This window comes from Lepidochelys kempii, chromosome 27 (genome assembly GCF_965140265.1).
Source record: "Lepidochelys kempii isolate rLepKem1 chromosome 27, rLepKem1.hap2, whole genome shotgun sequence".
Lineage (NCBI taxonomy): Eukaryota > Metazoa > Chordata > Testudines > Cheloniidae > Lepidochelys > Lepidochelys kempii.
Window position 1 is genome coordinate 15,172,762 of NC_133282.1, and position 18,327 is coordinate 15,191,088.

The window sequence follows — 18,327 nt, forward strand, 5'->3', positions numbered from 1 at the left end:
TTATACACACAGACCATGAAAAAATGGGTGTTTATCACTTTGAAAGGTTTTCTCTCCCCCCACCCCACTCTCCTGCTTACCTTTTGAAAGGTGTTTTATAGCCTTGCTCAGGTTTGCATGGCTGTCTGAGTGGAGAATCAGGCCCATTCAGTTTTGAATCTTTTAAAATCAGGATTTGAGGGTGTGTTGTTTTTTTAAACCCCCTGCTAGTGCAAACAAATCAGGTTGACGAAAAAAGCATGAGAACTAACCATCATCACTGTGTGTCGAAATGCAGAGTAAAAAAATCAAATGCTCTCAAGCTGACCTACAGAAGGCCAGTTAATGGCAAAACCGCTGTGAAGTCAATGGTACCATCTCCGGTTGATAGAGAGAGGCAGCGTGTTTAGTGTATGAGGCACTGAAGTGGGGTTAGGAGACCTGGGTCCTAGTCCTGGTTTTGCCACTGAGCTGCTGGGGAACCTTGAGCTAGTCACTACCCCTCTCTCTGCCTCAGTTTTCCTCCCACCCTTTGTCTGCCTTGGCTATAAGCTCTCTGGGGAAGAGACTGTTTCTTACTATGTGTATGTACAGCACCTTACACAGTAGGGCTTTGATCTCAGTTGGGGTCACTAAGCATTACCCTCATAAATAATAATGCTAATAAAGAGGTTGTGTCCCCTTGTACAGGCTCAACAGGGACGCTCAGTTGGTCTTCTCTGTATAGCACTTGTTATTTTATCTTGCCTCTCTCTTCCTTTACCAAGCCAAGGACCCTGTCTGGCTGCCATTGAAACCAATGGCAAACCTGCTCCAGAACAAGCGTGATTACTCCTCATGGTGCTGGTGCCTCCTACAGAGTGCTGAGCACCCGCAATCCATAGATGCAGAGGCTGAGGGCACCCTGGCCCTGCCAGGATCAGTGCCTAAGAAGAGCTTATTCCTATGGAAGTCTGTGGTAGCCACAAGGGCTCAGCACCTCTCGGGCCATAATCCTGCTTGGTTTGCAGCCTGTACAATCCCACTGATTTCACAGGGACTTTAGTGGATGGAAACCAGGATGGATTTTGCCCTAAATAATCCAGCTTTCATTGGTAGAGGGGCCCAAACCAACCCCTTACTGCCTCCCATGCAGACTGGGGGGGAATATTTGTACATAGGAATGGCCATACTGGGTCAGACCAAAGGTCCATCTAGCCCAGAGTTCTGTCTTCTGGCCAATGCCAGATGCTTCAAAGGGAATGAACAAAACCCGGCCGTTATCAAGCGATCCATCCCCTGTTGTCCAGTCACAGCATCTGGCTGTCAGGCTTAGGGATGCCCGGAGCCTGGGGTTGTGTCCCTGCCCACCTCAGCTAATAGCCAGTGATGGACCTATCCTCCATGAACTGATCTAATTCTTTTCTGAACCCAGTTATACTTTTGGCCTTCACAACATCCCCTGGCAATGAGTTCCACAGGCTGTCTGTACGCTGCATGAAGAAGTACTTTCTGTTGTTTGTTTTAAACCTGCTGCCTCTTAATTTCACTGGGTGACCCCTGATTCATGTGTTATGTGAATGGGTAAATAACAATTCCTTATTCGCTTTCTCCACCGCAGTCATGATTTTATAGACCTCTATCATACCCCACCCCCTTTGTCATCTCTTTGGATCCTGAGCTTTGCCGAGTCACCCCCTCGGCCTGCTGATCCCATTAACCATGTGTGTCTCTGTACAGAGAACAGTTTGAGGGCTGAAACAATGGGGCACAGAGCCCCAGTGGGAGAAGAGGAGGAGGGCTTAAGTTTCTTGAAATCAGCCAGGGCGTGTTAAACCCTTCCCTATATCATCTTACCAGAAACTGATTAGGGGATCCTGTGGATATTCTGTCTGCCAGATGTGGGCTGCAGCTGGGGGAGAGAGAGTGGGACTGGGACACTCCCAGAAGCGGGTGTGAGGAGGCAGGGCTGGTGTGGATGAGAGGAGTACGAGAGAGGAAGATAAAGGATGGCTGTAAATCCACCCCAGCACAAACCGCCTCTTCTTTTTTCCCTTTGCAATCTGTTCCCACCCCAGCAGAAAACTCATCCTTTCAGCACTTTCTCATTTCCTTTGCAGAGTCGGAAGGACAAGGAAAGACCTAAACAGAAGCACAAAAAACATCCGGAGTCTCCCACCAGCCTCGCCCCATCCTCCGTGCCCGTCCCTGCTGAGAAGGTACCAGATTCGTGAGGTGCCAGTGGGCAGGGGCTATCTCTGCCATCTTCCTTGGGAAGCGATGGGCAAGAGAGGCTTTATCCCTTTATTTTGATTCCTGGTTTCTCACATTCTTCCTTCTTCTGCCCTTATTCGCTCCCCCACGACCACCACCTGGGGAATTTCACACTGTGGCTGTCTCTCGCTTTCTGTCGGCATTGAGGACCCGATCAACGGGCTGAACTCCCCAGTGGCTGAGCGGCAGGTCCTAGCTTGCTCGGCAGCAGATGTTCAGGTTTAAAGCTCCGGTACAAGAGATGAAACATCCATGTATTGCCCGCTCTGCAGCCGTGCTGTAACCAGCTCCGGCAGATGGGCAGCCCAGGTACCTCCTTTCAGGGTAAGAAGGGACAACTTGAGACCAAGGTCCTGGCACGTTGCCCTTCTCCAAGCCCTTCCATCCGAACCTCAAAGCATGCCAGCAGGGCAGACAGGGAGTTACTGTATTTCCTTAATTTCTGGGGAAACTGGGGCACAGAGGGGCTGAGTCCCTACTGCCCTAAAACCCCTTCATGAAAGACATCAGAGCTCCCTGTTGTGGAGTCCCTCTCCTATAGGGGCTTCCCTGGATGGTGCAGAACTGTCTACACTGGCTCTACACCAGCCCCAGTGTTGGGGGCATGCCAGGGGCATGCAGCACCCCATAGGGGGCTGTTGCAGCTGAGTGTAAATTAGAACAGCCCCGAGGCTGCTCTAACTCGTGCCAGGGGCCAAGCCTCTGAATAAGTGGCAAAGAAGTGGTGGAGCTTGGTCAGAGCAGAGTCAGGGCCAGAGCAGTGACATGTTTTGCCCCAGGGTCACACGTGGAAGACCAAGAACTAGAACCCAGACATCCTGACTCCCAGGGCCTGATTCTCCTCTCACTAATGCCAAAGTAACTGGAGGCAAGGCCACTGGTGGGAGCAGAGCCAGGCTCTGGCTAGAACCCATAGAAAACACAGCCCGCCAGCCCGCCTCAGGAAGACTATTTAAAGGGGGTTGCATGGCTGTAAGGTATACCCTGCGGTAATGGCACCTACACACAAGTAACACTCTGTGGGGAGGCCCAGGGCCGGGATAGCAGCAGGGCAGGACAGAGATGAGAGATCAGAGCTGTGTGAGAGGCCCAGAACTGGAATAGCAGGGGGCGTTTTTCAGGTCAGGATTGAAGGGAATTATCCAAGTTGTGCATGAGGCCCAGGGCTGGAACAGCACGGGGGAAACAGGTCAGAACAGAGGTGCAGCAGCAGAGTAGAGGGGCCAGGACTGGAATAGCTGGTGGGCGCTGCTGGCCACGATCGAGGGGCACCAGCTGAGCTGGGCATGGAATCCCGCACTCCACTTATTTGCACTCTTCCCAGCCCAGAGTTAGTGCCGTGAGACTTGCTCTCCTGAGTGGCAGATTCCCCCAGTTAGCAGAGCTGCCGGGGACTGATGTGCTAAGAAGATTATTTCCAAGCTCATGTCGAAATTCAAAACCTGGCTCCCAACTAGCTAGAGTGCCTCTTAGACAATTACCCACTGTCTCCTCCCAGGCCCTGCCAGACCTTTGTACGAATGGGGGGAAGGGCCTAACTCGGTTTACACAGGGACCTTTCAGCACTTTGTAAGCTGAAATTCAGGTGATCCTGATTACGCTGGCCGTTGCGGAGTGACATGGCCATAGTCTTTCTACAGGGTGTTATTATTAATCTTCATGACGGGTGGCATTCCCATAGTGCCTTCTGTGCACAGATCCTAAAGCTTTGCGCAAGCTTTCTGCTACTGAAACGCACCCACTTCTGGGGTGGAACGCAGCAACTGTTTAACAGCACACTGCAGCATTGCACAACAGTTCAGGACTGGAAGTGGAAAATCTGTTTGAAACTGCAGAGGGGTACGGGATAGATATTGGCACCGGTATGACGACACTAGTGCAATTACACAGCTGGAAACCCCCGGCGTAGACACATGACACTGGGGCAAGCTCCATCTTGCACCAGGGTTGTGCATCTACATGGAGTGTGCGCTGGTGTAATGCAAAAATAACACCAGTAGAGTCAGGGCTTTAGGCCATGTCTACACTACAAACTTTGAGCGGTGCAAGTTACGACACTGTACAACCACCAAAGTTAGTATTTCGCTGGCGTGCGTGCAGATTTGGCTGCTTGCATCAGCACGGCACATACTGATGCAAAGTGCCGTGCACCATGGGTAGGAATCCCAGTGTCCCTTGGGCTGCCATCCTGCGCTGTGCCTTTTGAGAAATTTTTGCAATGTGTTGTGGGATAATAGAAATGACTCACCAAGGGATCTCTGGGAGACAGGGGCCGAGATCCCAACATGCACCTTTGATGGGTGGAGATTGGTAGAATTTTGTCTGGGACAAAGTTAAGTGCTCAGCTCTGTGGGGGTGGGTGGCAAACTAAAAAGTATTTGTGGACGATACTAGTAGTTGGTAGAGCTTTGTCATCACATTTAGATTTACAGTGAGAGAGGCAGGGCAGGCTAGTGGTTAGAGCATGGGACGAAGCATCAGGAGAGTGGGGTTCTATTCCTGATGCTGACAGTGACCGGCTGGGTGAACCTTGGGCAAGTCGTTTTCCCCCTCTCTGTGCCTCAGTTTACCTTCCTACTGCCCTCACTCTTGCCTGTTTAGGTTGTAAATCCTTTAGGGCAGGGACTTTCCCTGATGATGTGTCTGTCCAGTGTCTAGCACAATGGGGCCCTGATCTCAGTTGGGCTTCTAAGCGCTACTTTGATATCAACGGTGGTATTGCCTCCCTTGAGATGCTTCATGACCATGGCGTAGAACCAGAGAAAGAGGCAGTGATCTTCAAACTCCAGCCAAGTCTACCCAGGACAGTGGAGCTCACTTCTTCCTCCCTCCCTGCAGCCCTAACACATGCCTGCCACCTGGCAGACAAACCAGGTCTTGTAAGAGTCTCCCTGATGGGGCCAGAGCAGCCTCTACTGCAGCCTCTGACCTAGCCGTCCTCCTGGATTTAGGCTTTTATCCCTGCAGCTGGGGGTCGCCCACCACATTCCAAGGATTCCAGTGGCTCTGGGGGCATGCTGCCAGGCGCTGGAGCCCGCACCCTGTCCAGCAGCGGTGAGGAGGGCTAACAGGGGAGAGCCGGGCTCTGGTATAAAGCAGGAAGCAGCGTGGCTGGCTCAGCTGTAACCGAGCTGGACATCTCAGGGCGTTGGCAACGGAGAGCCCTTTGCCTCTTGGCTGCCAGTTTGAATCCAGACCAAGTTGCGAGCTGGGTGGGTTTCTTCACTGCCGCTGCACATGGGCCTCTCCATGGCAGTCTCATCAGTGAAGCCAAGAGTTTGCCGGGACTGTGGAACCTTCTGTTCCAATCAGAGGGTTTCTTAGGGACCCGTGAAAAGCCTGCAAGGTCTGAAAGAACCAGGCCCTTCTGTGTGATCCAGGGAAAGTCACTAGACTAATGGAGAACAATGTGGGGAGGAGCTGCCCTTCTAGCCCTGGGCAGGCCTGAATTTAAGAAGGCCGGATGTCTGCGTCCAGGCATCTGAACCCTTCCAGGGGCAGCAACATCCTCCCTCTCTCCCGGCACCCTGTGCATGGAAGGGGCACAGGCAGCCTTTGGCATCCGACCCAGAGTAGAGGCTGCCAGCTAATCTCTTTCAGTTTGGCCAGGAGAGGGAGTTGGCAGCATGGTTGCCACGGCAGCCGCATCTCCAATGGGATTTGTGCTTCTGTCCCCATATGCAGGCAGGCAGGGTCAAAGCTTGTCAGCATTTTTAATGAGTGCACGAGTTGGGGGGGAGGGGAGCAGAAGGGGGCCGGGAATTGTTAACTCAGGCCGATATTTAGGTGCCAGAGATAAGGAGCATGAGGAGCAAACACTTTCTAACTCATAAAGCCTTCGTCTGTCTGTCCCAGACCCTTTCCCAGAAGCTTTAGCCACCGGCTCGCACCAGCCTGCACTGGGAGCAGGAGGAGCGGATGGTGGGAGTGAGCGAGGAGACCAAAACTAGGTTTGACCCTCTCCTTTGCTGCCACGTCTTCCCCTGGAGAGTCAGCCCATTACCACCCGATGCCTCTTGCAGCAGGGGGTGGAGGTGCAGGGGGGCAGCCCTGGGGAGTGGATAGAGAAGCCACCATGTAGCATCTAAGTTTGGGACTCAGAGACGCATGTTCAGTTCCTGGCTCTGCCCAGGAATGCATTGTGTGACCTTGGGCAAGTCACCTAGAACTAGATCCCCATTAAAATTGATCCGAGTTGGGCTCCTGACTCCTAGAGGCAGCCTGAAAATCCAGTGTCTACCTGCACTTCGACCCGGATCCTCAAAGGTATCAGGCTCCTGATTCTAATTGGTTGCAGTGGAAGTTAGGAGCCTAAATACCTTTTAAGGATCTGGGCCCTAAATACCTTTGAAATCCTGACCTTGAGCATTTGTCTGCACTGCAATTAAACAGCCCCCACAGCCCGACTCAACTGACCCAGGCCAGCTGCAGGGGGTTAACTGCAATGTAGACATACCCTTAGTTGCTCTGTACCTTTGCTTCCCATGTGTCAGAACAGGGGGAACAGCACTGGCCTACCTCCCAGTGAGGATAACTAGGATAAAGAGCGTGAGGGGCTCACTAAGGAGGGCCATGTCAGTCCCATAGATAGCTGATCCCAGATGTGTTCCTGGGACGGCGTACAGGGTGCTGAGAGAAGCTGGGTTGCTAGGGGAGGGGACATCGCGGTGGGGAGGATCCAGGCATGGGGTCGGCATGTTCGGGAGCAGGTTGGGAGGTCTGTGTGACCAGAAACTCGTCGTGCAGCAGATGCCTGGCCATTTCGGTCCCAGGTGTCCAAGCACAGTACACAACGGTGGCTGTGTCTCTCCTCTCCGCCTGCAAAAGCCCCTGGGGAGCCATCCTGGCCCTGCCTACTGCACTTGCAGTAAATCTGCCGCCATTCCTGGCTGCCCCAGCTGCTTTCTCCCACCAGCTGCAGACATCCTGATCACTTGTTGACACGCACTCGCACATGCTTTGGTCTGCAACATCTGGCAGGCAAGGCCGGCTTGCTCTGGATTCTGTAATCCAAGCAAGCCATCCATGCCAAGGCCTCCCCTCACCCACCCTTCTAGGTCAGGTGCTGGGAAGGGGAGATGGGGAGGGGGAAGCATCTGATTGGACATTTCCAGCCAGGAGGTGGGACAGCTTTCTGGTTTCCCAGTGTGGTCTGAGCCTTGCTGTACACCAGCAGGCCTGAGTCTGTCACGAGCCAGAGCCCCATCCTGGAAGAGCTCTGGGAAATTTTGCCCCAGGCCTGTTTCATCTTGATTTGCGATCCCTGCGACTGCGTGAGGGGCAGTGGGGTAGGGAGAGAGGCTCATGGTCCCCCCTCTACCTCCTGGAAATCAGAGCAAGCCATAATTAAGCACTTGGAAGCCTGCAGTAAGGACCCTCTCACCCTTCCTCGGTCTGAAGCATGGGCCGGTGGTAAAAGCACATGGCTTGAAGTCAGGAGATGTGGGTTCTTCTCTGAAACCTAGAGCAGGGCTGACGAGATGGTGACAAAGGGGGGACAATTGTACCAGGAGACTGAGCTCTGGGCCCCCCCCCCCGAAACATTTGCAATGTCTGTGTAAATAAAATGAAATGGGATGGGGGGAGAGACCCCAGCAAACATGATGCCCAGCCCATCGGGAGAAATTTGGGGTCCCGATACGCATCACTTTGAGCCTGATCCTGAAGTCTATTCTTGTACCGTGCTGCACCGCAGTATCTGAGCGTCTTCCGGTTGTGCACTAAGCCAGTGGTTCTCAACCAGGGGTCCATGGCCCGCTGGGAGGCCATGAGCAGATTTCAGGGGGTCCGCCAAGCAGGGCCAGCATTAGACTCGCTGGGGTCCAGGGCAGAAAGCCGAAGCCCCACTTCATGGGGCTAAAGCCCAGGGCCCTGAGCCCCACCACCCGGGGCTGACGTCGAAGCTGAGCAATGTAGCTTCGAGGGGGGACCCTGTGGCATGGGGCCTGAGCAAGTGCCCTGCTTGCTACCCCCTAATGCCAGCTCTGGCTTTTATATGCAGAAAACCAGCTATTGTGGGCCAGGTGGGCCATGGAGTTTTTGTAGCATGTTGGGGGGGGAGGGCCCAGAAAGAAAAAGGGTGAAAACCTCTGCACTAAGCAACACGACGACGTGCCCAGAAGGCGCTTAGCTAGTACGGTGATGAGTGTAGTACAAGAACCTAGACAGGGTAGAAATAGCCAGTGGGAGTTTTGCCATGAGCATCAACAGGATCAGAGCGGGCCCTGAATCTTGGTTGCTCGGTTTCCCCATCCTGAGGACAGAGGTAACAATGCTGAGTTGACCTGTGTCCTCAGCTGGCGTCCTTCATTGATGGCTGCAAGGACCTTTGAGAGTCTCAGAGGGAAGCTGCTCCAGAAATGCAACGTATCATGACCTGAGGTTTTCCAAAGGAGCCTGAATGAGCTAAGTGCCCGGGTCCCGCTGGAAGTTGAGAGTAGAGCATTGTGGGACACCCCCAGCTGTTACTATTAAGCAGCCACATTAGAGCTCTCTTAAGGAGAGAAGGGATGGGGCAGTGATTTGGGGATTCGTTTAGGATTTAGAAAATGGGGGGGTGGATTTTGCCTGCTGTACCAACAACTCCTTGTGCGACCCTGGCTGAGTCACTTAGTCCCTGATTTTTAAAGGCATTTGGGCCTTGCTGTGCTCAGCACTGCACTGCCTAATGCATTTAGGAGCCTAGGTCTCATTTTCAAAAGGCACTTGGGAGCCTAAATCCTATCAACTGTCAATGGAATTCTGGCTCCTAAATTGCCCCCCTAAATCCCTTTGAAAATGCGACGTAGGCTCCTAAATCAGTTAGGTGTTGCAGAGCCCAAATACTTTTTAAAGTCTGGGCCTTCAGTCTCTCTGTGCCTCCATTCTCCATCTGTAAAATGGGTAGAACAGCACGGTCCTACCTCACTGGAGCGTTGTGAGGATAATTCCATTCAAGACTGTGAGGCGGCATTCACGTACCTTAGGCAGAAGGCTCTCGCTGCAAGGTTATTTGACCCATGGCCAAGCTCCATCTCTAACAGGCAACTGGTTCTTGCTGGCCCTTTTGGGTGGCTGCTTCCCTGCATCCCTTTGTCTGGCCTAGGTGGGGAGAAGCTGCTGCTGTCTCTGGATTGTTCACTGTTCCCACACACCCCCCGCCCATCAGTATTAGTTTAATCCAAAGGCAGGCAGTTCTGTACAAGTATTTTTCACCCCTCCCCGTGCTTCCTTGTCAGTGGTTCCCTCTAGCAGCTCATCCCACCAATCAGAGCGCAAAGAGATGCTCTTCTGATTTCCCATAAATAAATTAATGAATGAACAGCTCGGGCGCTGCAGAGTGTCGGACGGAGGCCGGGAAAGAGGTACAGCTGAGAGGGGGGTAGCGTGTGGCTCTGGGAGTGTATGTGGTGTGTGGGTCTGGTCTGGTCCTTCCGTCTCTGGCTCATGGACCCACGGAATTGGATTCCTCGTAAGATTCGTGGACTCGGCTGGGCTGGGAAACCCGTCTCCCTGGTGGTTTTTTTAAACAGGCCTTTAAAATGTAAATACCTCTGAGTTTTTGTGAGGGATCTGTCATGTTCTCAGCACTGTGGGGTGTCTCTCCACAACAGGCTCCTCCCGCCACCCAACACACACACACACACGTACAATGCATCCTATGGAGTTTGCCCCTCTTGCGCCCTTTCTGGTGAATTTAGTGCTGTGGGAAAGTTGACTGCCCTGGAGCCTGAAGGCCTCTGTATAGCAACAGGACAGGTACAGAGCAGACAGCAACGAGGAAGTCTTCCCACCCTCAAACTGCCTCAGTGCTGAGCAGGACAGACCACCTGTATGAATGAGAGGGGATTAAAATCCCTATGGTCTATTCAGTCTTTGTTAGTATTTGTTTTATGGTAACCCCAGCCGAGATCGAGGCCCCGTTGCGCTCGGTGCTGTACGTACGCACTCTATGCCCTAAAAAGCTCACAGTCTGAATGGACAAAAGGTGGGGAGGAGAAACAGAGGCACAGAGTGGGGAAGTGATTTTCCCACGGTCACCCAGCTGGGTCAGGAACAGAGCCCAGGTCTCCTGACTTCTCCTATGTGTGTGGGGAGGGTCGGGGGCGGGGGTCGGAGGGTTTATTTTGGTGATATGGACGGCTCTGATCTGGGCTGCAACCACTGGTTGGTTACACATACACACTGCCAGTACTGCCAGTAACCATCCCGCGCCCTGATGGGAAACTCTGGCCCCTCTGAAGTCAGTGGGAGTTTTGCCATTGACTTCCTTGGGGGCCAGGCTTTCAGCACTGCAGGTGAACGTCTCTGTAGCCCATTGCCAGTGTCCTGAGCCAGCACGGCCCCTCTGTTAATTGTATCTATTTGTTTAATTTTTGCGACCAAGATTTGTTTGCCAACGCCGATTTCACCCCACTGCGCTGCTAATCCATGATACTCCCTGCACTCCCTTCTTGGCCTGCTAGATTAAAAAGAAGGCTCTTTGATATGGTTTGTCTCCCTCTCTCTGCTCCTCGTAGCCTTGCACACCTGGTGGGAGGATCAGAAGAGATGGATTTGTGGGGGGCTTTGCACCTATTCCGACTCCTGTCTCAAGGGGCATGTGTCAGCATCCTGGTAGAGTTGCTTGAGACATGAGGTGTGCTTTCCTTATGGTGTTTGAACAGCCTCACTGCATCCTATTGCTCCCAGGCTCTGCTCTCCCTCCTCCTCTCCTTCTGCCCTCAGCTCACAGATGTGGAAGGTTGGAAAGTTTTTCCTGCTCCCTCTGTGATCATAAATCAAGAGAGCTTAATCTTCAACGTCCAGAAGTTAGTGATGAGAAAACACAGATTCCCCCACTCCACCCCTTTCCCAATTTCCACCGCTCCCTTCCTCCTGTCTTTCATATTCCCAGCACATCTGGCCCGCATTAGGCTGCCAGCCATTGCATTGTGTGGAGTGATTAGACCAAGCAGGGGAAATAGGGATAGATTTTTATCCGGGCATCCAAGTGTCTGCATCACAGACCTATTTCTTACCCTTTCCAAGAGGAGGTCCTCTGGAGTCAGAGAGTGCGGAGCCCAGATCTTGCTCAAATCTTCCTCTCAGCAAGCTCTGGGGCAATACAAGTAGCTTGCAGTCACGTCACAGGTGTTTTATTTTGGGCTGGGACTATCACATTGCAGCGGTGGCCAGAAAAGTGACCGTGGAAGTAGCATCTTGCAGTTAGTGACTTTCAAACATTACTGGGCTGCCTTTGAACTGGTGAAGGGTTGAAAGTGCCACATCCCACTGCAGATGCCCTGAGAGATCCGGTTTTCTACCCACCTGACTGTCCTTCTGTTCAGCCCACTGCATTTCCTGGCCCATCCTTCCAAGCTCCCAGATTCCCTAGCATCTGTCTACTCTGTTTCATTCCACGTGGATGCGTACCTCTGGTTCTCTCTCTCTCTCTGTTTCTCTGGGGTTTTTCTCTAGCATCTGTCACTGCAGCGTAGAAAGCTGCCCTGCCAATTTAGCTTTGCAAAAGCATTCTCCACAGTAGACAATGGGAAGGCTCCAGGTGATCTTCTAGGTTAGCCAGCCTGGGGCTCCTGGGCAGAACAGATATTGACGCAGAATGGTAGCAACAAAATGCAATGGGGGAATGAAGGAAGCTGCATGAATGGATGCTTGGTGGATGAGCAGCGTGGGGCTTGATATGCAGAGGTATCACATCACTGAGCAGGGACGTGATGGTCCCTCCCTGTGTAGGCCTGGCTTCATGTGGAGTATTGCATTCAGTTTTGGGCACCTAGATAGCAAGAAAGCTATGGCTACCAGCTCAGAGATGAGTGTGGGAAATGACTAAGGGACTGGGAAGACTGAAAGGGCTGATGGGCTGATTTTGATCCTGTGGACTCCAGCTGAAGTTGGGGGCTTGCTCGGCATTTCTGAACATTAAAGCCCCGAGCCTGGAATTTTCAAAGGTGCGTAAAGAAGTTAGATGACCAAATCCCGTTGGATATCAATAGGTCCCTTTGAAATATCCCAGCCTAAATGCATGTGGCTCCACTAAGCAAGACCACAGGTCTCCCAGCATCTGAAGGGAAGAAGAGGCTATCTAGAAGAGTACAAGGGAGCAGAGCTAGGACTAACGGGACGTCCCCTTTTCTTAATATCAAACTTCCCGATAGTAAGGACTGTTAGACTGTGGAAGAGTCTGTCAAGGACAGTGGTGGGCAATCCGATGTGTTAGAATTTTTAATAGCAGCTTGGACAAAGCATTAGAAAATGCTTTGTGCTGCGCTGGGCATCACAAAATGGGGAAGAGATGGCCAGCCCTCTGTGGAGATAGAGGTGGTTAGGGACTATTTAGAAAAGCTGGAGGTGCACAAGTCCATGGGGCCGGACGAGTTGCATCCGAGAGTGCTGAAGGAATTGGCGGCTGTGATTGCAGAGCCATTGGCCATTATCTTTGAAAACTCGTGGCGAACGGGGGAAGTCCCGGATGACTGGAAAAAGGCTAATGTAGTGCCAATCTTTAAAAAAGGGAAGAAGGAGGATCCTGGGAACTACAGGCCAGTCAGCCTCACCTCAGTCCCTGGAAAAATCATGGAGCAGGTCCTCAAAGAATCAATCCTGAAGCACTTGCATGAGAGGAAAGTGATCAGGAACAGCCAGCAAGGATTCACCAAGGGAAAGTCATGCCTGACTAATCTAATCGCCTTTTATGATGAGATTACTGGTTCTGTGGATGAAGGGAAAGCAGTGGATGTATTGTTTCTTGACTTTAGCAAAGCTTTTGACACGGTCTCCCACAGTATTCTTGTCAGCAAGTTAAGGAAGTATGGGCTGGATGAATGCACTATAAGGTGGGTAGAAAGCTGGCTAGATTGTCGGGCTCAACGGGTAGTGATCAATGGCTCTAGTTGGCAGCCGGTGTCAAGTGGAGTGCCCCAGGGGTCAGTCCTGGGGCCGGTTTTGTTCAGTATCTTCATAAATGATCTGGAGGATGGTGTAGATTGCACTCTCAGCAAATTTGCGGATGATACTAAACTGGGAGGAGTGGTAGATACGCTGGAGGGGAGGGATAGGATACAGAAGGACCTAGACAAATTGGAGGATTGGGCCAAAAGAAATCTGATGAGGTTCAATAAGGATAAGTGCAGGGTCCTGCACTTAGGACGGAAGAATCCAATGCACCGCTACAGACTAGGGGCCGAATGGCTAGGCAGCAGTTCTGTGGAAAAGGACCTAGGGGTGACAGTGGACGAGAAGCTGGATATGAGTCAGCAGTGTGCCCTTGTTGCCAAGAAGGCCAATGGCATTTTGGGATGTATAAGTAGGGGCATAGCGAGCAGATCGAGGGACGTGATCGTTCCCCTCTATTCGACATTGGTGAGGCCTCATCTGGAGTACTGTGTCCAGTTTTGGGCCCCACACTACAAGAAGGATGTGGATAAATTGGAGAGAGTCCAGCGAAGGGCAACAAAAATGATTAGGGGTCTAGAACACATGACTTATGAGGAGAGGCTGAGGGAGCTGGGATTGTTTAGTCTGCAGAAGAGAAGAATGAGGGGGGATTTGATAGCTGCTTTCAACTACCTGAAAGGGGGTTCCAAAGAGGATGGCTCTAGACTGTTCTCAATGGTAGCAGATGACAGAACGAAGAGTAATGGTCTCAAGTTGCAGTGGGGGAGGTTTAGATTGGATATTAGGAAAAACTTTTTCACTAGGAGGGTGGTGAAACACTGGAATACGTTACCTAGGGAGGGTGGTAGAATCTCCTTCCTTAGAGGTTTTTAAGGTCAGGCTTCACAAAGCCCTGGCTGGGATGATTTAACTGGGAATTGGTCCTGCTTCGAGCAGGGGGTTGGACTAGATGACCTTCTGGGGTCCCTTCCAACCCTGATATTCTATGATTCTATGAAAACATGCAGTAGGGTACAGCCCTGCATTGGCTCCAAGGGGAAAATGCCCCAATAGGTCCTTTCCATCTCTCCCATCTGTGGCTCCGAGTGGTCAGCCCCACAAATTGCAAATCAACACGAGCTCATTATCGCCCCAGAGGTTCTTATTGCTCTCATAATTTCTGCTCTGGCTGGGGCATGTCGAGACAGCGCTGCTTAGTTCTGAGACGCCGCTATAACTGGGATTGAGGCAAAAGGCCTCAGGATGGTCTGAGCCTCTTGGAGTTGTAGAATAGATCCCTTTGGCTCCGGAAGATGCCCTGGCACCATTTACACGCCAGCGTGGGTTTTGTAAGTCTAAGGGAGCCTTATCAAGGTTAAGGGAGTCCAGCTAAGAGCAGGGAGAATGCTGGCCAGTATTGTCTCATTGCTCCCTTATGCTTCCCCATCTGTCTGGGTCCATCTCTCTCTTCTCCCACACTGTCTTTTTGTTCTGTGTTTGTACAATGGGGTGCTGGTCCACGACAAGGATAAAAACAAATAAATAGCAATAATAAAATGTTACTATTATTATATGACTAATAACAATCACTCTCGCCACCTTACACATCACCTCTAAATTTGGCCCACAGATGCGACCTGGAGGAAGTCATACAAGCCCAGATTTTCAAATGATCCCTAGCTTTGGCTGCCTCCAGTTTGGGGGCAGTGCCTGGTTTTCAGGGGGGTTTGTGCCCCCACAAGTCCAGCTGAAGTCAGGAGGAGCTGCAAATATCCAGCGCCTCTGAAAATCAGGCCCTAGGACTCTCAAATCAGGTGCCCCCAAAATAACTGATATGTGAGACTATTGCTCTTCTCCCCGGTGTTGCGTGGGGTTAGCTATGCTTGGACTAGCCCTTTATTGGAATAAATTACATAAAATGGAAAACCAGTAAAGAGAGAGCCAGCTGCATGCACATCTGGACTGACTCTTGGCCCCTGTGTCTGTATGCTTGCCAGGGTTCCATCGGCCACCATGAAGGTAGCAAAGAGACCTCAGAGGTCAGCCGGTCAGAGGTGAAAGGCAAGAAGTCCTCGAGCCATGGCACCAGCCACAAGGGGAAAAAGACGGGAAGTGGGAAAAACTCCACCAGCTTCACCTCAGCTCCCTCCAGCAGCACTTTCCAGCCTGCAGGTAAGGGTGTGTGGGGGTAAAGTTGGCAGGGAGAGAGGAGAACAGAGACTGAGTGGGGAGAGAGAGAGAAGATCATGCATCATGCTAGCAAAAGGAGCAAAGATTGCTCACAAGGCAAAGCAGGAGGGAACTGTATAAGTCCAGCACATAAAGTGTGGAGTGCGGTTACACTCATAGAGTTCTTGGCCCTCCAGTTACCAGAGTGGATCCGGTTATAAAGAGTTAAAAGCAACAGCGAGTCAGACTCATCCCTGATGCAGCTCCACTGCTTCAGGGGAGCAGTTTGTCCCCCTGGAGTTTCTTTTATTGGGGTAAATGAAATGAACATGGGCCGGCTTTTGAGCATCAGAACAGCCAGGTGGAGCAGTGGCGTGGGGGTGGAGGGGAATCGAGGCCTCGTTATTAAATTTACAAACATTTATTCCTGGTGCTGTCTGAATACAAACTGAGAACCCCTATCCTTAGGTTCCCCAACACTCATTAAAATACCACCTCCGCCAGAAAACTCAGGGAGTGTGATCTAGCCAGGAGCTGAAAAGGAGTCAGGACACCTGAGCTCTAGTCTTGGCTTTGCCTAAGGTGACCTTGAGCAAGTTGCTCCCCCTCTCTCCCTGCGCCTCATTTTTCCCCCATCTAGAATTATACTGACCCACCTTCTGGGGGAGTTAGAAAACTTCATTAATTACTGATTTGAAAAGCCCTTGAGGTCCCACCGGAGTTTTACTATTATTAATTCCATGTGGGGAGGGAATAATCAGGTCCAGATGTGGCCTGGAGTTGCCCTCTTGAATGAGCCTGTCTTCACTACAAGGAAAGGACGGTCCATCTGTCAGAATAAAGGGAGGAGGAAAGGGAAATTTGCACAGAGGCAGCCTTTTGCAGCACCTGCCCTTCCCCTCTTGAGTCAGTGGTGTCCCCTCCTTAACTTTGAGGTGGGCCTGAACCAAAACCTGGCATCCAAACACCCCTGAGCCTTGGATCTGGATCTAAGCTCAGGAGGCTCCAGGCCAGCTCTGACCTCACCAGAACCATTGTAATAACCATACCTTCCTCTAGCGCCTTTCATCCCATGGGATCCCCAACTAGGCTGGAGGGGCAGTCGCCTCCCCACAGACAGTGCCCTGCATGACAGAGGAGGAATTGGGGACAAACTCCTTACTCCTACAGAAGAGTGTAGTGGGATCTTTACTGTTGTAATGAGCCTGCTAGCACACATCTCTGCTGGAGAGGACTGCTGACTGTGTGTCCTATACCCTATACTGCTGATGGAGATCCTCCTTTAGCTCAGGCATCCAGGCTTTTGCAGCGGGAGGATTTGAGTTCTGAATTGCTGCTCCTACTTTTCATTCCTCTCTGCTCCCCCTAGGCACCTCATGCAGCTCCCTGCAGGGCTCCCAGGATTTTGTGACATTCCCCAAGCTCGAGCAGGAGGAAGAGAAGTACCGGAAGCCCGTCTCCTCCTCCTCCTCCTCTTCCCACTGCTCCCCGCTGTACGAAGGGCAGAAGGGGGACATCTTCGAGCAGAAGGTCATATTCTCAGGCTTCGGCTCTGTCATGCGCTTCTCCACCTCGGCAGTGAGCCAGCAGCGGGGCCGTGTTGCCTCCCCTGTGGACTACAAGGCCTCGAACCCAGTCAGTGGCCCCTCGGGGGGAGGCGGCGGCACCAGCAGCCACAAGCGCATGCCCTCCCTCAGCATCGAGGACGGGGAGGTGCTGAAGGAGAAGAAGCACAAAGGCAGCAAGAAAAGCAAGCATGGGCCTGGCAGGCCCAAGGGGGGCAAGAACAAGGAGGTGTTGGGCACCCAGCTGGCTGGGTCCACGTCTACCTCCTCCTCGCCCTTCTCCGGGGGCTCCCTCGTCAGCTCCAGCATCGGCAACTCATCGCGATCTTTCAGCCACACTGGGACCCTGCCCAGCCTCAGCCTGGAGTCCCCCCTGCTGGGCTCAGGTATGTTCCCCTCAGCACCCGTTCCGGGGCACGTGGCTCCCTTCAACCTACTTTTCCACTGTACAGCCAGCATGAGGCCCTCCTCCCAGGGCCCGCAAAGGTATTTCAGTACCTGGCCCCCACTGGAATCAGTCAGCGTTAGGCCCCTAAATACCTTTTGAGGATTCGGGCATTGGCTGCTGTCAGAATCCCTCCCCGGTGAACAGAAGAGTCCAGCTCCAGGTTCTCCTCTCAGGGGCTCTGGTGTGAATCCATTCCAGATGTCCATAGAAATCCAGTTCAGGTTTTTTTCCCTCCTTTCTAAGGCCAGGTTCAGAATCTCTCCCAGGTGAGCATGGCTGTCGTGCATCCATTCCAGAAGGCTGTAGAAATCCAGTTCAGCTTTTCCTCCCTCCCTACTTTCCATCCAAGCTTGTGACCTGGTATCTGTTCCAGGTGAGCAGGAGGATCTGAGCCAAGTTTTCCTCCTGTAAATCCAACCAAATGGGCATGTCATACCCACCTTTGCACAGGGTGCCATCAGATTTAACCAAACTGGAGCTTATAAACAAAGGAGAGGATGGATCAGGAAGGGGCGGGATGGTCACTATCAAAACCAGATGTCGCTGAGATCTGGGCCCCAGATTGAGGACTGATAAACGGATCTTACGTTGTCCCCCTTTCTAAAGCAAAGCCACTTTTTAAACTAGCAAATGCCGGTTCTGCTTATGCCCAGGGTGAGTGAGTGCTAGACACTGAGGCCTGGTTTAACACACTTAGGGCGGTGATTTTTTTTTTTAATGGGCCATGGGCTGGTGTACACTAGATCAACCCAGCTACGTCGCTCCGGAATGTGAAAAACCCGCACACGGTGAGTGGTGTAGTTACACAGACGGAAGTCCCATGTAGACAGCGCTAGATTGGCAGGAAAGTTCTTTCATTGACCTAGCTACCACCTCTCAGGGCGATGGATTCACCACAGCGACGGTAGAACCCCTTCCGTCACTGTAGTAAGTATCTACACTGAAACGCTACAGCAGCCTGGATGCATTTATACTGATATAAAGGTTTGGCTTATTCGCCTTCCCTTATGGAAATACTGGCATAAACGTGCCTAACTAGTATAATCTGGCTAACCAGTC

General features: G+C 52.0%; 1 protein-coding gene across 4 annotated transcripts in view; it reads left to right on the forward strand.

Moving 5' to 3' along the window:
- The window catches only part of MLLT6 (MLLT6, PHD finger containing), a 68,544-nt gene that overhangs the window by 31,731 nt on the left and 18,486 nt on the right, over positions 1 to 18,327 (forward strand). For all 4 annotated transcript variants that reach the window (XM_073326421.1, XM_073326420.1, XM_073326422.1 and 1 more), the window contains exons 8-10: positions 2,079 to 2,177; positions 15,084 to 15,258; positions 16,625 to 17,206. In XM_073326421.1, the coding sequence (XP_073182522.1) occupies positions 2,079 to 2,177; positions 15,084 to 15,258; positions 16,625 to 17,206 (856 nt within the window). The remainder of the gene's footprint in view (positions 1 to 2,078; positions 2,178 to 15,083; positions 15,259 to 16,624; positions 17,207 to 18,327) is intronic.